The sequence below is a fragment of the Epinephelus fuscoguttatus genome, linkage group LG1 (assembly GCF_011397635.1).
Source record: "Epinephelus fuscoguttatus linkage group LG1, E.fuscoguttatus.final_Chr_v1".
In the NCBI taxonomy this organism is placed as follows: domain Eukaryota; kingdom Metazoa; phylum Chordata; class Actinopteri; order Perciformes; family Serranidae; genus Epinephelus; species Epinephelus fuscoguttatus.
The window spans coordinates 18,950,708-18,973,916 of record NC_064752.1 but is presented as its reverse complement, the minus strand read 5'-3'; the positions used below and the strand labels follow the sequence as shown (position 1 = coordinate 18,973,916).

The 23,209-nt window shown below is 40.1% G+C and overlaps 1 protein-coding gene across 2 annotated transcripts in view; it reads right to left on the bottom strand.

Annotated features, from left to right (window-relative positions):
• Positions 1-23,209, bottom strand: part of ppp1r16b (protein phosphatase 1, regulatory subunit 16B) — a 149,565-nt gene that overhangs the window by 6,227 nt on the left and 120,129 nt on the right. For both annotated transcript variants that reach the window (XM_049587339.1, XM_049587426.1), the window contains exons 6-10: positions 12,213-12,337; positions 1,922-2,047; positions 1,747-1,822; positions 1,202-1,331; positions 643-781 (exon numbers count right to left, since the gene is read on the bottom strand). In XM_049587339.1, the coding sequence (XP_049443296.1) occupies positions 643-781; positions 1,202-1,331; positions 1,747-1,822; positions 1,922-2,047; positions 12,213-12,337 (596 nt within the window). The remainder of the gene's footprint in view (positions 1-642; positions 782-1,201; positions 1,332-1,746; positions 1,823-1,921; positions 2,048-12,212; positions 12,338-23,209) is intronic.

Genomic DNA, 23,209 nt, shown 5'->3' with positions numbered 1-23,209 from the left:
CCATCAAACAAAATTGACATTTGAGGATGAATTCTCAAACGTTACTTTTAAAACTGCAACAAATGTAGTGTATAATTATTCACTGGTTTACCTAAGTCAATTACCTAGCATCCATCCATTTATCCATTTTCAACCGCTTATCTAAAGCCAGGTTGCAGGGGCAGCTGGCTGAGCAAAGCACGCTTTCCATCTCCTCCTGGGGGACCCCGAGGTGTTCCCAGGCCAGATGAGAGATGTAATCCCTCCAGCGTGTTCTGGGTCTGCCCCGGGGCCTCCTACCAGTTGGATGTGCCTGGAACACCTCCAATGGAGGTGCCCAGAAGGCATCCTGATCAGATGCCCGAACCACCTCAACTGTCCCCTTTTGATGCGAAGGAGCTCTACTCCAAGCTCCCTCAGAGGCCGAGCCCAGTCACCCTTCTGAGGAAACTCATTTCTGCCGCTTGTATCCACAACCTCATTCTTTCAGTCATTACCTGGAGCTCTTGACCATAGGTGAAGACTGGGACATAGATGGACTAGTAAATCAAAAGCTTTGCCTTCTGGCTCAGCTCTCTCTTCACCACTATGGTCTGGTACAGCGCTGCACCACACCGCCTAGGAATTAACTAGCAGCAAGAATAAAATAGGAATAACACATACCACATGGTTATTCTCCTGATCAGACTCTTTCTCCTTTTCCTCCTCTTCCCTCCCTCCCCTCCACACGATGGCCTCCGTCTCGTACTCTTTACGGCACAGGTTGTGTCTATCAGACAGGCTGGCTCGCCGCACCACTTTTCTGTAGAGACACATGAGTTTCCAGTGAGATAGAGCAAGTAAGAGAGATACATGCCAACAAATATAAATACACCATTTTCTAAATAAAATATACAATCTATACATTTATTTTGAGAGCAATTTAATTTGTCAGCAATTAAATTTTACAGTTGACGATAAAGAGAAGCCAATCTGCTCATCTAAAAACATTTACAACATCTCTACACAAGACAGAATTCAGATAAAAGTCTGCACACTGAGCTGATGCCTTCCTTTATCGACAACAACTTCTGTAAGACTGAAATACTTATATTAAACTACATTTACTACAGATTTCTTTCTGACTTGCCTCGACTTGTCTTTGAGGGGAAGGAAAGTACATAAACAATATTGAATACCATGTGTAGTAACGCTTGTAACACCAGCAGATGTCAGCACTTACCCACGACTGCCTGCACTCGACGTTCGCCTACACAGTGAGGTCTTGTGTTTGAGCTGTGACTTCATGATAATGTCATGTTTGTGTTTTAGGTCCAATAGGATGGCTCTGAACTCCTCGTCCTCACATAGATCTTAAAATGAGAAGGATGGAGGACAGGAAATGTCAGCACTGTTTTAGTTGGGTTTTATTACTCTCTTAAAACAAATACAGGGTTGTAAAATGAATTTCTTTAGATATTTATTATTCTTTTGCTTTTATTTTCCTCATACTGATTAACATATACTAGAATTGTGACATTTTACTATTTACACTCCATCAAGACTGCCAAAAAATGTAAAATTTAACATTAACTAATGTAAACAGCACAAAAAAAAGGTTTAGATTCATCCTAACAAGATGTAAATTTAGCATTCAAACAGAACAAAGCCGTGATGTAAAACTTTCATTGACCGAACAAGCTGGAAATAAGACCCTGCTGAGAAAAGACATTTGTTTCTTAACCCCCCACCAGGAGTATTGATAAGAGTGTTGAGGGGTAAATATACCGATGGGGGTCTCATCTAGGAAGGTCTTGGCATTGAGACTGGCTCCATGAGACACCAGCAGCTCTGCCACATGCATCTGAAACAACAACAGCAAATCACATTAATGGCATCAGAAACCATTGTGTGTGTATGTGGGCGCTTATCTATTTCCTGTTTCCTGTTATGTTTACCTTACCTGACCCCAGCATGCTGCAGCGTGAAGCGGCTGCCATCCATCTGAATCTCTCAAGTCCATGCGAGCTCCCCCCTCCAGCAGCAGCTCTGCAGCCTGCACGTAGCCATTTGCTGCTGCGATGTGGAGCTGCGAGGGCAGAGCAGGAACAATGATTAGGTTTTTCCACTGCACAGGATTTACTTTAGATATGCTGTGTGCATTAAATCCAGTGTGGATTTCACACTAAACCCACAAGTGAGATGACGAAGAATAATGTACGACTACCTCAAAAATGCTGACCATATCAGACATCACACTACACCAAAAAAAATCTACATCAGATTTTCACGTGTCACTGGTCATTAGTGTTTTGTCAGATGAGGTCCACAACCTTATAAAAAGACTCTGTCATCATTTGAAGCTGATGGGCTGCTGGGTGCAGCTCAAACAGCTCTTCTGTAGTTTGTTTAATAAACTGCATTAACAGTTAGAGATAAAAACTGATCCTGCTGCACTGAGATGACCCACTCTGCAGGTCAGAAACTCACTTTTATGAGGAAGTAATTATACCATCAGTTGAGAAGCATGAATCACTGCACATCTTTTTCATCATCATATCTGTTCAGTCAGGATATTAAATCCAGCACTCAGTAGGGCTGGGTATCGGTACTCGATACCTTACCGCAGTGGCCCAATACCAAGTAGTATTGAAACTTCCCCAGTCAAACGATACCCACATTCGATCCTTTTTTTTACTCAGATCTAGAATAAATTGACTAATTTGTATTGTTTTGCTCGCAGCCAATCACTGCAAGCCTTCTTTAATTTAATGTGTGATTGGCTGACTACCGCAGCAGCTAAAACCCAAACAGTCCACCAAAATCCTTTTGAAAGTATGGCTAGACTACACGCCTACACGGTACGAAATAAGCTTCTGGTACCTGTATCACTTCCAGGGTAATGGTATTGGTACTCATTTTTTAGTTGTTGTTTTTTTTTTTTCTTCTTTTTTTCAATAACAATATGTTTATTATAATTTTCAATTTATTTTTCCATCAAGAACAAGATTCAGTTCAATCACAAATCAAACATCTTCCTCATCTCCACTTCCCATTCAATCTTTGCATTGAGGAACTCTACTTTCTGTAAGGCTCAATGAGTATATTATAAACACAGGTTAAGAGTTATGCTTTTCTTGCATCATAATATCTTCTTGGAAATCCTCCAGTGGAATAAGTTTGTGTACCTGTAGATACTTAAAAAAAAATGAGCCGCTGGGAGCCCAAAGGAGGATCTCAATTGTTGAGAGGTTCTTAATCTTGCACTCCACCCCCATTTTGTAGCAAAAAACACCTAAAATGACATACCCAAATTAAAATGACTGTAGCTTCTGAACCGCTCTGACTACATGCATGCATGAGGTCTTGCCAGAAAGAAAACTCTCTGAAGTTTGTTGTGAAAGTGTCAGAAACACTCTAGGTGATACAGAGACAGAGTAATGAGCCACTGTAGTCAGTAAAAAATTGAAGATTTTGCCTAAATTAAAATAAAAAATGTTTTTCAGGATGAATAACTGTCTGTGGCTTCATCTGAGCAGGTAAATGACACTGTGGGGCTGTAGGCACACTATCAATGAACATTTGTTTAAAATTTGAAGAAGATTGCTCAAAGTATGACCATTCTACAGTGTTTTTCCATGAAAAGATCCAGGCGGAGCTACACATGACAAGTCGCTCACTCCACTTCAAAACAGTACTGTCAGTGATCAAACAACACTCAGCCAGACGGTATATCTCAGCCAAAAATAGTGGTAGGAGTGAGACTCTTACCTTTTACAAAAGATCTAAGCCCCCGCTAACAGCTCCACATAAGATCGTGAGTAATCCTTTAACTTTTCCCATTGAAAAACAGCATGACATGACTTGTCACCACTCATTGCGATTTTGGACTTTGTGTGTTTAGCCTGCTCTGGTGCAAAATACGTAATGAATAAAAGAAAAACAATGTTATTTTCGAAAAGTCGAGAGCCTCCTGAATCCGGCAATACCAAACATCACATGGTTTGATGACGTAGTGCGCATGGGAGATACCATTTAACAGAGTTAGGTTAGGTTAAAGTTAGGTTAAATTATTGTGTTCATATAAATGTCCAAATCTATGTACACCTCTATTATACCAATCTTGTGTGGTACCATCCCTCAATGCCCCCGGGTAAAATGATATGTAGGTTTTTGAAGGATACCCAGCCCTAGAACTCAGTCAGTCCAAACTCAAGTTAAACAGCCAAACACTGTTCAAACCCACAGCTCTTTACTTTAAATTTGAGAGGAGACACCAACGTTTCCAAAAATATCAGGGGGTGAATTAGTTAGAAAACTGCTAAATGCTCATTACATATTTCCACAAGCTCAGCTGACATCTTAGACAGAAGTCTAAACCCCAGAATGTTCAATTTACTATGATAGAAACCATTAAATATTCATTGTAATATTTCACATTTTTGGCATTTTTGCTTTAAAGAACGATCATAATTGATTATGAAAACTGTTGCTGATTAATCTTATAGCGACTTATACTCATATATTCAAAGAGGAGCCGCAGACGCTGATACAAAATCTGTATAAAGTGTTTGTGATCCTGTTGATGATCCTGGTATGAAATTAAAGGAGAAACTGTACACACTTAACTTTAAAAAATGTGTTTTATGCTAAGACTCCTGTTAGGTATTAATACATGTTAAGTGAAGTGTGATAAAGGGTTAAATTTAAGATTAACAATTAGTGTTGTTTCCATTTTTTCCCTAGCCTGTAAAGCCCTGAGAATCTGTCTGAGAATCACACACACATAATACAAAGCTGATGCCAGCCTTCATTTCATCCGTATCAGGGATGAAGCCTGATGATTTCTCACTCAGGTTTATTTGGTTGCTATGGTGATAACCTAAGACCCCACTCAAACTCTGACAAGGGAGAAGAAATACATCTTGGTCAACCGGTGGCAACGTGAGCTTCCACTGACGAGAGTAAGAGAAATGTACAAAACATAAAATCCAACGTTATTGATCCTCATGCGGAAATGATGATGTATTGTAACTGGCAGAGGAGAATGTGCACTGCAGGGGTTCACACACATGCATTTGATATAGTGCTGCGTCTCATAAAGAATATCACTCTGTAACGACTCATTGAAATAAATGAAATGCTACAGCAGCAGGAGTACAAAAGGCCAAGAGAAACCAGGACTTAAAACAAAAAACAAATGCATGGAAATATAACAAACGGTGACATATAAAAGGTAATTACAGGCATTTTTGTACCAAGGTGTTTTTCTCTGTCTCCTAGAAACTGGGAGGTGTGCTAGAAAAAATCTATAAAGAATAGTAGCAATTTGAATGCGCTAGGTATCTTTTAAAAGCAGCCTTTTCTGTGAAAGTTCAATGTTTATGACCCACTGTGAGTGTATCTACAACAAAACATCCCAGAATATTTGGAAAGCAGGATGTGAAGGCTGAATCCAGGCTTTACAGCACAGCAGTAATGTCAGTAGCTCCCTGATCTCTGAGCACCTGACGCGTTAAAGTGGATCTATATCCTGGAGAGACTGTCTGAAAATGAGCGCCATTATCCACTTTTTTAACGTTATCACGTCTCCCCTCGTCTCTTTGAAAGCCAGCTTTTCACTCCACCTTCGAGTGAAGCAGTTTGGATCAGTTATAAACACTTGATGTAGTATACACTTGAGATATTTCAGTCTGGACACAAGTGGTGGACCGACCGGTGTTTGCATCCTCGGCGCCACGCTGCCTGCATGACAAATGTCAGAAATCACAGGTTTCATAATGTCTGCAAAGCGTCCTTGTGTCTGTAATGAGCGATTTAGATTCCTCACACAGTATCACTGACAGCCTGTCTGAGGTGTCCCCTGCCTCTTGCCCCAAAGCGTACTGAGATAAGCTCTCTGTGTCTTATCTGCTTTTTGGCGTGAATACGTGCCGGTAAGGTAAACTGGAAATTTTAAACTGCTGGTAGGTAGGTGTGTGTGTGTGTGTGTGTGTATAAAAGCCCTGCGAGGGACTGATGACCTATTCAGGATCTACCATTCTGTCCGATACAAATGTATTCAGGGGCAGACTGCAGCCCCCTGCACTGTGACTGAACAGGATAAGCGTGTTTAGAGGATGGATAAATTATTGTACTTTGAATTCCCCCTGCAGTGATTAAGGGAGGCTCAACAGCGTGATATGGGGCACTTATCTAAGTGTTATATACATAAGCTTCATTGTAGACTGTTATTAGGTATAATTTTGCTATTTAGATGACAAAGCAGACACAGTTTAAAGCAAATTAAATACATGAGTATTGTTGAATGCAGAGCAACTTTTTTTTGGGATGAGATGCTTTGGTTGCATCTGGTTGCTATGATACATAATATCCATGGAAGTTAAATTGTTGGCACAAGGTACCTGCTCTGGGTGAAGGGAAGGCTGAAGCATGTGGGGAGAGAGGACAGACCAGCTGTTCTGTGTGGGTTTAGTAATAATTTGTCCTCTTGTACATGTAGGATGTGACTGTTGGTCTTTGTGGTATTTGTCCTGCCGCGGGGCTGCAGCTTTTACCCAACGATATTGTATTTTTCAACTCTCGGAAACCAGAAAAAAACGGCAGAGATTGCAAGCAATGCATCACAGTGCAAAATAGATGCTCAATGCCTCAACATATTTAAGTGTTAAACAAAACAGAAACGTAGCAGTTGTGGCAGTTGTTTGCCAGCCCCTGCAGTTGGCTTGTTAATAGCACAGTATTGCAGTATTATTGAGACTGCCCTACTTCCCTACAAATAATCACTATGGATGCATGATAACGTCCATACCTCATTGGTATCAGCAGATAACAGCTTTAAAATGAAATATCTGCTCTTATGGCTAATAAGATGACACTTAAATTATTATTATTGCGGCTTCAATGATTTGAAATGGGTCACATTTGCCCTGTTGGTGACTGTTGCCAGGATCATCTCAGGCAGAGTATAATCCAAGCTTTTTAAACTCTGAAGAATTTTACAGTTTTGTTTAAAATGATACATAAAATAGATATAGTATCTTTTACATGTATCCTAAGTTAATGTAGTTTTCTTATTTTATAGTGAATGTGTACATTTGGAAAAACATTGTATTCTATATTTGCAACTGTTGGAGGGTAAAAAAAAAACATGACAGACACTTAACTAGATCATTTTGTGATATTAGTTATATATCTGGGGGATATAACGTGTACATAGTGGTATTTTTTTCATTATATATTGTTCACAAGTAGCTTTGGAAAGTTATCAGGGTACACAGGTACATATATATATTTTTTCTTGATCTATTTTTATTATGTATATGGGCTACAGGTGTGGCATGTCACGTGAGTGGCTCCGGATGCACTATAGGTATTTAAGATGGCGACTTTCTGTCATGTATCAGAAGGCTGAGGAAGAGCAGTGTGGCTCTAAACTTCACTCTGTGTTTAAATTCTTCTTAACAGGAACTACTTGGTGTGTATTTTTGTTTTTTTACTTTAACAGACGTTTCTTTGGTCCAGCACCTACTCCATTGAGAGGTTGTGATGTGTTTGGCTTTTGTAATGTTTTTGATGCAGCTACCAGAGGGCCATCATGATAAGAGTGGGCATAATAATCTGTTGATTCCAGTACAGGAGAGAATTTACGTTCTTGCAATCGGGTGAAAAAAATATGTGCGTATATCTGCATAGGCAACTGGCAATATTGAGTTGGCATATCAGACACTGGCAAAAATCCAATATGGTGTGTCCTTAATAATCACAGAAACCACTGTAACTTCAACCTACAAATTATTATTAATTGTATTTATTTATCATTTCACATTTATTCTTGATTGGATTCAATCCTTTCAATTTCTTTTCGTGTCCTATGGTAACTGTGCTTGTTTTAATTTTTTAAAATCAACTAAACTTGTCTAATTAATTCTGCCTGTTAATACAAATAGTAATATTCCTTTACATGTGAAAAACATATTTTGTTTATTAACACATAATAGGAACAAACTGTAATCTGTTAGTGTCATTTTTACAGTGTTTTTGATGTAAATTGATCGTTTAGTGAGTACCTTGTTTGTGTCAGTTTTTTTTGCAGTGAGTCAAACCAACATACTGCAGGCTGAACTTCCTCTCTCCTTCTTGAAGTGATTTATCATTTGTTGAAGTGACAGAACTTCATGAATTGTTGAACAAATTGTGTCTCCTCTCCGAGTCTGATCAAACGGTTTCCAACCACCAGAGATGAGACTCATTGTTCCTGCGCATCAAAACAAGGACAAAATGTATTTCCGTGGAAAACAAAAGATTAACCTTACATAACTTCCTACCAGTTACAGGTCTCTTCTTTGCCAGAGATTTTAATAAGGCATGCTCTAGTTTGCTTCATCGTGCTCGAGCGAAGATTAACAGGACGCATGAAGCGAAGGGACAAGCAGCACGATCGCACAATCTGTGGTTAGACTTTAAGGCTTAACAGGGATATTTTGGGCTACTACCATGTAATGTCCCCTGGCTATTCTCATCCAGTGATCTGTCACGTTGTTTCCCCCAGTGTGGAGAAATCCCTGATACATAATAAAGACTTCATTAAGGCATGTGACATTATACGCTCTACTCAGGAAATTATACGCTAACGATTTTTGTGACCTACTTGACTTTTTAATGCATCAGTGCACTGAACTTCTCAACTAAACAAATTCAGTGACCGCAGTCGGTACACTTTACACAACAATACCAAAACAAATTACTTATTCACACAGGACATGAGCTCTGAACAGTCTCAGGAGAACTGATAGTGTGAGCAACATATAGTCCATGCTGTGTCTCAGCTGCTGTAGGTTTGTGTCAACAATAAAACAGCCCCAAGTGTATCATGAATTTATCCTCTCTGAATGTCTCACCCCACCTCAGTTAGGCTTTTGTCATCGCTCATAAAACACAGACATCTTCACGTTCTGATTTTTTTTTGTTGCCATATTTGTTCATTCATGACTCATCGTGTTTGAAGTTTTTATTTTTTTTCCGATGCATTTATCAACACACATATTTTTCTTCTTTAAGTGCTTTTAGCTTATTTATTACGCTCATGGTGAAGTGTGTTTCAGTTTGGATAGCTGAAACTGTCTCGGTAATAAAGCCCCACTCCAGCCAGTGTTACGTCCTGTTTTTCGGTTAACGTTATTCTTCAAACAGAGGGTGTGGGTGTGGTTTATAGTCAGGCATGATCCAAAGTAACAGCATGGATATTAGCATGGCTCGCAATAATAGTTTTAAGTTGGATATTTGACAAACAATCAAAGGCAAGTGATGTTGGCAGTAGGAGGACAGTAAAGTCACTTCCCAGCCCTCTTGTTTACTTCTCAGGGGTGGCGCAGACCCTCAGCTGTACTATGAATAAAACTGCGTGCACATCTGCCAAGTTGCAACATCCAGGGCTGAACAATGCAGCCAACAAGGAAGTGCCAAAAACTGCAGTTCTTTTAATGTCCACTTGAGATTCACCCTCGCTCCTCCTCAGCTCCAGCCTCTTGCCCAAATATGGTCACTTCTGACTCCAAAAAACAAGATGGCACCAATTGCCGAACTTGAGGCTTCAAAACAGGAGTCCACAAACCAATGGGTGAGGATGTAGTAGCTACGGCCAATATTTTTATAGATTATGGTGTCTGTATAAACAGCTGTCCACGGGTGTTCAAGTATGTCCAAGTCTTTATGAGGTGGAGGATTTTTCTCCACCTCTTTCACCCAAAGGAAATACAAATGAATATAAATCGTTCAGTCATTACTCAGTACTTCTGAAAGACAACTGTTAGCTTAACTATTTACCTGACAGCTGACTGGGGCAACTAGTTTGTTTGCTTGTTTCCATAACAACAGCAAGTTAAGGGTATACAATTAAGAAATTGTGGGTTCAAATTTGTAAACAGTATCGCCAGCGTAAGTGAAAGTCAACCCCAGATTCACTCTAGCTTTGTCTGCTTGGCATTTTGCCTCGCCATATTTACATTTTTCTAGCGCTGCGTCCACGATGTTTGTAGCTTTCTCTTGGATGTGCTACTTACACTCTGGCACCTGGTCGCTACCTTTTTATAAGTCCCAACAAACATATATTCCACGCCACATCTGCTCCATTAACGGTCCGCATCCATTACGTCTTCATTATAGCTAACATACAAGATAAGTTCAATTTGCTGCTCTGACGCACAGAGGCATGACAGTGCACCCACACAAGCTTGGAGGATGACATACGACCTTCAATTTCTACTCAAGTCATACGTCATCTTCCCCTTTTACCAACAACCTCCTTTTTCATGCTTGAGTACAAAATTAAGTTATTTGTCAAAACATATTTGGCAGACAGTGTGGCTAATCAGCATCGTCAGGAAATGACTCATATAAATATGAAACATCATGAAATTGCCAAAAACACCGGAGGGAGGCTTTAAATATATTTCAGATCTGATCTTGCATCAGTTTATGTTCAGTGGTGAAATCCTGCTTTTAGGATTCTCAGTCACCTCTCATGTGTTAATGTTTTCCCTAATGCATGCATATGAATTAGTACAAGTTTATTCTAATCTACTGTTACAGAGCTTTAAATTATGACTGCAGGTGTATTTAGAGCTCACGGATGGATCACTTTAATATCTGCAGAGCGTTTTGAAATCATAGAGCTGATTCGTCTTTAAGAAGATTATAATGGGTCCCTAAATGCCTGATTAGCTTTAAAGGTTTTATAGCCTCATGAGCCGGTGTTGCAGAACGCATAATCATTAAAAGGTGAATCTATGATAAAGATGGGCCTCTGAATATTTATGCACCCTTTCTTTTTACCTCTCAGGGCAGACCTGCGATGTTTGATAATTTTATAAGTGTGTGTTTCTGCAGCACTTTTTCCACACAGAACACACTGATGAAGCAGTTACTTGGCCGTGTTTACAGCTCTGTAGTGTTTAGTCTTGTATTATTTTTATGGCTGCAAGTTAATGATCAATGATGTCTAACAACTAACTTCAGGATCATGTCCTGTCTTATTGCTATATAATTCATATTCTAATACTGGCTGGTGTAATAAACCCTAGTTTCTGTGACAACGTAACGATCACGTCAATGCACTTAAACCGCATGAATCTATGGACGCACCCTGTGTGGTGTCAGTACAGGCTGCTGGTGGTGCAGCTCTGTCTTTCTCTCTCTCAATACATCCGTCTGTCCAATTCTTGAGAACCGATATCACACTAATAACTTGAGGGAATTTCTTAATATCTATACAGATTTACTTGGATTCAACAACTAACTGATTTGGGGGGTCAAAGGTTAGAGTCTGGTCAATTTCCAATTAGGGTTGCAGCGATATACTGGTTTCAAGGTATACCATGATATAAAAGTTGACTGTTATCATACCATGTAGGTATAGGTAAAATTCAGTATACCAGTCTGGTCCAGTCAGGCTCTTAATATCAATCCGGCCTGAAGATTATTACACCATCCTAACCCTATCAAAGGTCAAGGTCAGTGTGACCTTGCATCTGTCTTATTCTCTTCAAATTTGACACAAACGTTCACATGGACTGATGAATAAAGTGGCTAGAATTTGGTGGTCAAAGGTCAAAGTCAAGGTCAGTATGACCTCACAAAACATGTTTGTGGCCATAACTCAAGAATTCTTCCGCAAATTCTGACAAAACTTCCCACAAATGTCTGATAGAATAAAATTTATATCCAAAAGGTCAAAGGTCAACTTCACTGTAGCATCATAATGTTCTGCATAAAACAGTTTTCTGGCCATTGTTTAACGTCACATCTCAGGAACAGAAGGAGAGACATTTGGTCAGATACTAAATTAGTGACACTAATCTTGGGTGTCTACCTTGAAACTACTGATTGTAAAGATTTTCTGTGCTGCTGAGTTTTAAGATTTGTGTGAAGCATTGATGTTTTCACAGACATGGATATGAACTGTATGGAAATTTGACTGGCATACAACCACAAGGCGGCAATCCTGGTTTTACCCTGTCATATGAACTTTTCAAAAACAAACTCAAACTTTTATTGCATAGTGTTAATGCTCTATTTGATGTTTTGACAGGTTCTTTATACCCTGGTCCTAAGAGAGGAGACATTTTAATTCAGCTATATATTTTTTTTTATAGTTGAAATGACGATAAACTTGAACTTTAAAAAATGCTTTAGTCAGCTTGTTTTAAATGAGGTTTATAGAGAAAAGTGGAAACGACCGGAGCACAAAGACTCACCAGCGTGGCTCCCTGAGAGTCCTGTTGGTTGACCTCCTCTCCCTGTCTCAGCAGTTCCTGAACGTCCCCCAGCATCTTCCTCTCTGTCGACGCTCGTGTCTCGTTGATCATCTCCTGGGTGATGCCTGTCAATCAAGTGTAAAAGCAGAACCGCAGTGTTAATCACAAGGACGGGCAGTTCTTCTCCTGACAGCCTTAATATACAACTGCAGTGTGCTGACAGGGCCAGTTCATCACTGATCTGAGGCTCATGGAGGGACAGAGAGGCAACTTGGCTGTAATTGAGCAGGGACACAACATAAATATAACGCCACAGAGAGAGCTTCATTTTCTAGATTGACAGCAACATATTTTTTTAAATTACAGTGCAGGTTTTCTGCAAGCAACAGTTCATGGGTGCCTTGACACAAGTTTGTCAGCAAGTATTGAAAATTTAAGGTTTCGAGGGAAGAAGAAATAAGTTTTGATGCATAAGCAGGAGCCACGGACGGTGCATTCCAGTAACTCCAGTACTGTTTAATGTGCCAGAAAATATTATAGTATGTCCAAATTAGGGATCGGCATTTGAAATAACGTCCATGTTTGAGTGCTTGTATTAAATTATTTTAGACTACTTGAGTATCTGCAAAATAAAAACAAAAAATCAGACTTAATTGGAATGTAAATTGGCCAACAACTGAAAAGAAGTGCAATTTGAAATTCCTTTATTGAACGACCAGGTTACAGTTAGCCAATTAAAAGATAAATTCAAAGTTCATATTTGGAAAATCTGCAAAATTTCTGTCGCAGCTATCTACCATAGCCTATCATACGTTAGACTGAGTGCTGAGGGACTATCTCTGGAGCCCGGAGCAGCTCTCCTCCTGGTCAGCTCAACGTCTGTCTGGTTAGCACGAGCTAACACAGAAGCAGCAGCTAACATCCAACACTGAGCCATTTCACAGTCTCAACAAACTCACAGCGACACCAAAACGGTCTGACTGTTGTTAAATCCATTAATAACCGTTAAGTAATGTTAGCCATATGATGCTAACAGTTAGCCCTGTCACTGTGTGCGTATGTGTGAGACTCTCACCAATTGCCTGGTGCGGAGCTCACACTCCCACAGCAGTAGTCTTAAAATCATGTCCATATATGGGAGGTTAGGCAGCAATTACTCTATTTGTTGAACCAATACTGACGTCAAAATCGAGTACTTAAGTATTCATGTTATGTCAAATGCAGTATGCTGAAAATACCAAGATGTCCTACTGATGTCCTACATACTGCATTTTGCAGTATGTAAGCCTGCATGCTTTTCTGGCTATTCTGACCCACAATCCTCTGCACTGCTGAAGATGCATCACAGCTACTGAGCCGCAGACAGATGACAGAAGCCATAATGACAGATGACAGTGCACTTAAGTTTAACTTAACTTTTTTTGTGAGTGTGTGTATTACTGATACATTAATATACCGTTGCTGCACAAAGCTACGAAGATAAGAATGAGTGCAAAAGTCAGTATATTTTGTCATATCTCTTACGTAACATTAGGTGAAATGCTAAGGTCAGCTGTGTTCCAAATCGTACACTTTTTCCTTTTACTTCATGTTCTGCGCTATGGACTGTGACAGATATGTGAACAAAAGGGTCAAAGTTCAAGGCGCAGTGTTACAATGAAGTAGTTTGTCCCAGTTGAATGCCTACTTCATACAACTGTGCATACATTGAATTAAGCATGAATCCACAATGGTCACAATGAGCCAACTGGCCAAACTTAGACATGAGTAATTTATACTATTCTAAATAACATTACAAAGATAAATTGGTGACTAAAGGAAATAAGTTTACTTTCAGATAACTATTTCAGTGTTTCCAACTTGATGCACCAGAGCTGCCTGCTGCAAAAATATTTGAAATATCTGAGAGAAGTCAACTTCTGTCTGAGAGGCAAACATTAGTTTACTTTCATGCTCTGTTTTGGCAGAGAGTTCTGTGGTGTTTGGCCCAGTTGAAGCTCAGGTGATTCTGTCTGTCACAGCCACTCTAAATTCCTCCTTTAATCCATCACCTCACTGCCAGGTACGACTTAATACTGTGACCGCCACACTTGACTTCTTCCCCAACAGCTCAGCAGTAATGTCCCGTACTGTCCAGCAAATTTAAAGAAATGTCAGATTAACAATAATGAAGGCAGCCTGTCAGTCAGGACTGTGGCTCTTACATTCTCAAAGTGTGTAACTGAATATGTGGGAAACTTGAGTGAAGCAGGTGCATGACGTCTAAAACTACAACAAATAAGTTTAAGTATTGTTTTTTAATTTATTTGTCATTTAAAAGGGTTAACTATCACTCAAAAACGCCAGCTGGAGATAAAATATCACAGCTAGAATATTCACAGGAGTTAGTGATTCGAAGGTGCTTCTTTTTTGTGGAGTATGGAGGACAATCTCCTCAAACTGCCCAGTTTCACTTGAAATAAAAAGTAGAAGCAGACAGCATCACATGACTGTGCATACGTTATAGTCAGTATTTCAGCCCGACAACCTTTCCTGTGACACCGAGTTATAAATTTAACCTGGGCGAGTATACACAGAGCTAATGTCAAAGCCTCCAGTCCGCCATTTTAAAGTCAAACTCCTATTTCAGTGTCACGTTCTTGTTCTGGCCATGGCCGACACCGACATGTGATGGCCAGTGACTCTGAAAAATGCTAAGGAGGTAAAGTCTCTGAATTCACATTCACAGCTGGAGGGTGCTGAGAGGCGCAGTAATCAGGACGCTGACAGTCCCCTTTGTCGACTTAAATGAAATGCATCCCTGCAACTGCTATTCTCTCCTGTGTTTTCTGTTGTTTCTGCCAGCAAGCATCCCTCTCTTTGGTTTCTGTCATGTTTTGATTTAGCTACAGTGATGCCCCACTTTAACAACACCCCAAAGGATTTAAAAAAGTACAATACAGCAAACATCCCTCACTGTCACACTATAATACATGTAGTAGAAAGACTGTCTGTATATAAGGGCTGCATGATTATGGCCAAAATGATAATCACAAATATTGTGATCAATATTGAGATCATGATTATTTATCATGATTATTCATTTATATTGCTCTGTCACATTTAAATAAAAAAAGCACCTCGTTGTGCTACATTCCTGCTAATGTACAAATCTCTGCATGAAAATAAGACTGGTCCTTGCTCACAGTGAATCTCCGGGAAGCAAAATATAAATTCAATTGTGCCCAAAATGTAGGCTAACTAAAAATAAGTATGCCATCACAGAATACAACCGAATTAAAACAATGTGTAATGGACACATATCTTTGGCCAAATGTGATTGCATTGGTTATTTCAGTCTGTCTTCAGTGGCAGGTTGGAGACAGTGTCACTGTTATGGATGTCTAATTGACGCTCAACAGTGGATGCTGGATTCAGTGAGGCAGCATTAGCAACATTATTCTTCTTGGCCTTCATGCATTATTGTTTTGCAGTTTGTGATGTTAGCTGTGTTGCTTTGCTGCACAGACTCTCATGCACTTTGTAGGTATGATTTGTTCCTGCTTAACATCACTTAAAAATCCCAAATACTTCCAAGCAACAGATGATGATCAGTTTCTTGAAACTAGCTCTTCACCGTTTGCTCCAGACATAAGATTTTCATTTTGCCCACCTGATCTTGGTTGACTCTCCCGGACTAGAGCTGCAACATTGAGGAAGGTTTTTCACAGGCTGCTGCTGCAGGGTGCGCATGCAGCAGCATGACAGCTAGGGCTGGGCAATATAAAGATATTACATCATTATCTAGATATGAGACTATATATTGTCTTTGATTTCGGATATCAGTGTATTGTGATGTGGCATAAATTATGTTTTTTCCCTTGTTTTAAAGGCTGCATTACGGTAATGTGATGTAAATTTATCAACTTACCAGGCTTATTAATTTGTTTAAACATTATTGATGATTATTAATCAAAAATCTCATTGTGTTACTATTTTCTGGGGGACAAAAAACATCAATAGCTGTCCCAACACATTTGGTCGCATCAGAGAGGATATTTGGACAGAAATATTTTTATGTTGGATTCTGTCTCGCCAAAAAATATTATGATGTAATTTTCAGGACATAGCGCCCAGCCCTAATGACAGCTGACATGGCTGTTCGTTTAGTAAACACTTGATTTGATATTAAGCAGTGTTTTCTATGAGCAGAGCATCTTAAACGTCAGTACCGCAGTTGATCATGTTCTTTTAATTGTGGGAAGCCAAAATCTTGATGGAGATTAATTATTAATTAACTGTGCAGCCCTGCTTTCTATCACCACACTAAGAGCTATTCTTAAAACTGAAGATCTAACTGATCCCGGACCGGTTTTCTGAACTAAACTTCAGCTATAGCTGTGTCCTGCAATCACAATACTTGATTTTTTTAAGACTATGATTCACTCATGGATGGCTGTATAGTTGTGGCTAAATGCACAACTGGATACACTACACCTAATGCCACACTCTCCTCTGTATCTGTAATGACAAGCTGCCAATGCAGTGGGTGTTTCAAGATATCTGTTGACTCTGAGATTTTAGATTTTAAGTCTTATATGAGGAATATTTTAGGGGAGTTTGCTTGATTGACAGCTGTCTCAGCCTATCAGAGTGAGTGCTGCTATTTGGCACGCTCTCATCCCATTTTAGATTATAAGACTGTAGGGCCATACAGGGCCAAAACAGCAGAGAAATGCATCCAAATCGATTTAGGGCGGTCACAGAGGCTTATTTTAATCACTGATTAATCTGTTGATCATTTTATTTTTATCTCCTTTGGGCCTGATGTAATGTCTGCAAATGACTTCTTTTGTCTGACCAGTCCAAACCTCACATTTAACCAGTTAGAGGCAACAAATTTTTGGTACTTTTTCTGAACTACTCAAAGAATTATTCAATAAATACTTTTGAGAACTAAATCAAATCTTACAAAAAAAACCTGACACATATGGGTGACATCACCAACGCTGCAGCTTTATATCAGCAGTCTATGATCTTAGTCTTCAGGTGTGGATTTAATTGGGGATAACAAATGACATTGGCTGTGTGGTTTTTCACTGGTTCAGTTCCTGGTAGATATTTCCCTGTTATCACTGCAGCTCATCACAGATGAACTGGGCTCAGCAGGGGAGGATCAAGGAAGAGTGAGATCAGTCGATGCTGCATAGCAAGTGCTGTGTGTGTGTGTGTGTGTGTGTGTGTGTCTGTGTGTCTGTGTCTGAGAGAGAGAGTGTCGGTGAGCCCATCCCTGCGGCATCTCTGGAGAGAGAGAGAAGTCTAATCCAGCAGTACAGTACTGAGAACATTACGGGAGCAATTAGCAGCGCAGCGCTCCCTTTGATCGGCTTAATAATCATTCTTCTCACCTACTGTACCGCTATCTGCATTCTGCGGCTCCAGAGATCCCATTGTAAACTGAGAACCTCATTTTTGGCGGTCTCTGTTTTCCCTCTGCGAGCCCCCAGCCTCTCTCTGTCTTTCCAGTATCATCTCACATCCAGGATGCGACCCACACAATGTGGACTAATGTGCCCTATCTGCACCGGTAAAACTGTCACAATGATTAACCTGGCATTTCTTTACAATACAGTTCTTTTCATAACAGAGCTCCCATGATGCTCTTCAGCTGCACCTGGCGTCCACAGTTCTCTGCTGTTTACCACAGGGCAGCTCTACTGAAGCCCTTGGGATCTGCTTTTATGATGAAGGGCACCTTGACCAAGAAAAAATCCAGTATTTTTCAACCTTCTCTTGTTTGTTCTGCTTCTTCTACATGTACACACTCTGGATCAACAATGACCCACAGCCACACACCTGTAAACACATTACATAAATAAGACACCTGGTAAGTCTGGTTGGCTGCAAGTTGCCCTGAAAGTAGACTCATGGAGTCGAAGTGAAACCAAAACTTCTGGTCCTGTTCCAGAGGAACAAAAACTGAACTCAAAAATACCTGACATTTGTAACAACACTAATCACTAAACATACAGGCTTGGAGCAGAGTCTTTCTCAGCCCTTCTTCTTATTTCTAGCTCAGGGTGGTAGCTTTTTCAAAAACAATCTAATACCGTTGTTTATTCAAAATTTCTGGTTTTAGACAAATTTAACAAACAGCATTACCCATAAGCCTCAAGACGTTTGAGCACTAAATGTCAAAGCTCATGAAAAGAAGCAAGTCAAGAAGCCGCTGTTAGTTGAGACATGTCTGTAATCACAGCAGGATTTAGACAGCAGAGATAACTAAGATATTAAAAATCTGAGCAGAGAGCTTTTATGGACACTGACAAAACCAAGTTATGACGACATAAGTATCTGCATAAGTACCATGCTAGTAAATTTTAATGGGAGTTATATGTTTCGGACTTTCTTGTGCTCACAAAGTAACTGTTGTTTAACTTTGTTTAAATCAAAGGTTTTGACTTCTAATGCCAAGTTCTGTGGTGGATGCCAATGTGTCTAAGAATATGGGGGGTAAACACCAAGAACGCACTTTTTTCAGATAGACTGATGAAGGAGATGTTGAGTGAGAGACTGAACTGAATTACAGAGGCTGGTGGACTGTCTACCCAGTTAGCTACCATAGCTAATCCAGGGGGCTAACTCCTGTGTTTGGTCAGGATTAGAGTCAAATGTAAAACTGAGGTTTATTAGGAAAGCTTCAGGGGGCTCACGCCATTTGTTCTGATACACATTGTTTTGCCGGAGTAAAGGCCTTTGCGCACCAAGACTGTTTTTTGTCCGAAATTGTCCTCCATTCAAATATAAATACAACCTCACATTGTGTCAATCATGTTTACACACCACAACTTTTGTGTGCTGGAAAAGTTTATGGAACCGGTTTGATTTTCTGCATATTTTTTCCTTTACAGAGTTGTTTTAACAAGATGCAAGGGAAAAAAAATGTGGCATAATTTGGGGGACAACAGGAGAGAGGAACAGGGCAGAAGTGGACAGGTCACCAGTAAGAAAAAGAAGTGGAAATATATGGAAGCAATGTCCTGCCTGAAATCTTCCACGACAAAGGGAAGGTAATGTAAGCCTTTCAAGAAATGCCATGATGCTAAATGCAAGGGCAGATATGTTGGGCACATGTGCACAGGCATGGGCAATGTGTCTTTGTATTTTGTCATGTACAGCAATTTTTTTGCCAAAAAATATAACAGTAAAGTGTGCAATGTTTCTGTGCGTAGAAATCGTTTTATTGAATGGCAGATTTAAAAACATATGAAAAATACTGACTTGGTGTGTAAAGGCTTTAAGCATTTGTCACATCTCTACAAAAGTTTTTGTTTTAAGTGGAGAGAATTTAGCTTTTGAGAAGATGGACACAGCTCTCATGTTAAATATGAAGCTTAAGCCAGCAGCTGATTAGTTTAGCTTAGCATAAAGACTGGATACAGGGTACTTTGTCCATAAGTAACAATATTCACCTACCAACACCTGTTATGTAAACTGATAAAAATGTTGTGAGACTTTTGTATGATTTGCACAAAATCAGCCAAGAAAAAGTCGACACAACTCCCCCGTGAAACAGCCAGTGTTTCCTCTACATTCATTAAAGAGTGGTGGACCACCACAGTAAGAACATTACCACCACAGCTAGATAAAATGGGAAATTATGACATTATTATCCAGATAACAAAACAAACAAAGAAACATAGGCCCAGTGCATCAAAGCAGCTGAATCATGATCTAGTGACTGAATATGGACTGTATTCGGCTGCAGCCACTTACAGCACTAGACCCAAAACTAAGACCAACAGAGATTGAACAATTACCAAAAATTTCCCCCATGCCACTGCTGCTGCTAAACAAATACAGAGTGGCATCAATCTTATTATCTGACCCCTCACCAGAGAGCCAAAAAGCATATTTCCTAAAATGCTGAACTAGTCCTTTAAACCAGCCCCATTTCAGCAGCCGTCCTGTGCCTTCACATCCTGGTATTTCAACACTCGGAGCCCCTGTGGCCACAAATGTCTCTGCTCTGTCTCCAACTGTGCGTTCACACGTTTGCCTGTAGATGTAACTGTTTATTAGAAAACAAAAACAAAACACTGACAAGAGCTTCTGTTGAGGAGGTGATTTAACTGCAGTGTAAATAAAGCTGTCTGTCACCCCGGCTCTCTGTGTCACTCTTTCTTCCTATCACATAAACACTTCTGAAACACAGCGTGAGTTTCCCCCCTCTCGCCTCACTGATGTGCATGTCGGTGCTGATCTCCTTGAACTCTCTCTGAGTCGCGTCACACACACACACAAACTGTGCAGACTGCGTTTGTTTACAGTGATACTGCATGAATATACAGTATCCCAATCTGCATCCCGTCGGGAGTGAGAGAACTGTGAATATCTCTGGGCTCCCCGAGGTGTCAATCCTGAAACCGTGCGGGACACTAAGTGCTTTCTGAGGTCACAACCCCCGTTGCCATCTCCCTCAACAATCTGTTCCTGCGGTTGACATACTTTCAGGACTGCCAGAAGCTACAAACACTCTTATCCTGCTGTTAAGGTTAAGGAAGTTTTATCGTTATTGTTACAAGTGAGAAAAGAGTCGGGGGTTTAAGACAAATGTCAAATAAACAGGGGCCTCATTTATAAAACTCTGTGGAGAATCAACACTAAATGTTTGCCTATGTATATATGAGGAAATGCAATAAATGCCAATAAATATTCCAATTTATAAAACCGTGTGTTATGTGTTTATAAAACCTACCTGTGAGCAATTATCCTTTTATAAATCCCGAATCAACTTGTTTGCAAATGATCAGCCTCATATCCCGCCCCTTCACGCCCACAGTAAACCATCAATGGTTAATGTAAAGCACCTCATGACATGAGTCAGCTGATCATTGGTTCTTTACGGTGAATCATGGTAATGACTGAGAGGATGACAAAAAAAATCCAAGATGATATATAGTCTGATATCTCAATAACAATATAATATCTTCACATTGCCCAGCCCTAGTTGCTGCTCAGGTAAATGCAGCAAGGTAAAGGTGGAGGCAAATAAACCTCATCATCTGGGTCATCTTTGCAAATTTATACAAATACACAATCTGTATGTACATGTGCCAGGTCAGGTGACTGCAGAAGCGGAGTGTGTGTGGTAGCACTGCCGTGTCTCCAGTGTGCTCTGTGCACCTGATAGCACTGTCATGTTCCCTGCAGCTATTTGACACACAAAAACTATTAGAAAACCAAAATAGTGCTTGGTGATATATGCACAGTATTAGATTTGATGTTATCTTGGATTTCTATAACCGACGATGATAATCAGTTAGCCTGGTTTATGTGGTTGAGGGGAAAATGACTCAGTATATTCAGGCTTCATATCAGAGAAAGGAAAGCCAAACTTTGTGAAATCCTGCCACCTGCCGCAGCCTGGCATCATCCAGCTGTGCACGGTGCTCTCCACATCTGACCATGAGTGTTAACACCATACATCCAGCCCTGACCCTCTTCTGCTCTGGGGTTGGCGAATGTGATGGTGAGACGGTGCTTATGTAAAAGTTCTGGCTCACAAGCACAATAACACTGCTTCATTTGAATGTTTATGAAGTAGATCTGTTAGTAACTTGTGATATGAGGGGAATTTAAATGTGTGAGAGAAATCATTACACATATAATGACTCATCTCACATTTTATTTCTACAGTCTGGCAGTCTAGCACAGTAACAACACAATCCAATGTTGAAAGAGCAAAGAATATTTACGGTGCACCAGTGAACAATAACACAAATCATCATTAACTGTCTCTACTGAAGAGGTCAGTGGCTAAAGAAAAACAATCTTACCTTATATATTAAGTTTGTTTTGGTCTCACTCGCCCTTCACTTCAGCTTTTTGTTTACTTTCCTCACTTCCATTTCTCTTATTGTAAGCTGAACTGAACTGCCAATTAGATTGATTGAATTCAACAACAGAATCCACTGATCAGCGGAATAAAGGCGAACTAGCGCCAAAAAGGGCCAACACTGTGGGACACACCACAGCAACATGGGACACACCACAGCAACATGGGCCACAGACACTCACCGATGGCCCAACGGCAGACCACTGGCTTGGCGTGTCAGGGCCTTCACGCTTTACAGTGTAAATAATCTCCAGAGTTTTGGCTGAAGACACGCCCAGTCACTCCTCTATGCTGCGAAAGTGAGAAAGGTGCTTCAGTTTGTGACAAAAGCTGTCACCTGCCACCAGATCAGCCAGTAGTAAAGTTCTGGTTTTAACAAGTAGAGGCAGTCATTATGCATATTTATAACACAATATGTGCAATTCAAATACTTTGCACTAACTGTCAGGACTTAGAGCTGAATCCGTCAACAACACGATTACATACAGATACACATTGGTTTCAGCAGCCTCCAGCTCTTTAAGAGATTGGAGGACATTAGAAGTGTAACGACTGGATTTAACGCTGTGTTCATGTTATAGAAAATAATTTGCAAGTAATCTGCATTAGCAAACCCGGCTAATTAGCTTACTACTTACACTAGTTACAAAGCATTACCCACTGAGCAAGCAACGTCTGTGGACATCCAAGACTAGTTGATATCACGTCCAGACGTGATATCAACTAGTCTTGGACGTCCACAGACGTTGCTTGCTCAGTGGGTACTTTCAAAGCCAAGGAGCTTAGCATTAATCAACAGCATTAGTTTGTGGGGTTATAGGTTACATTAAATTAACGACTAGAAAATCCACCATGCAGAAGCTTGTCCTGGACGCTGTCAATGTTTGGGCTAACGTTAGCAGCTTTGTCCTGTGCTTACTGGAATTTAAGGAGGTTTACACAACAGCAACCCCGGCCAAGGTCACGTTCTACAAACAGATGCGTTAGTCCTCATCCTAAAAAGCCTTTTCTCTTGTAAAGTATAAGTGAAAACATGATGTAAATAAGCATGAACCCAAGCTGCACAAGCATGGAATAATGTCTAACTTCCCAATTTGTTATCATACTAATAATACAAGGA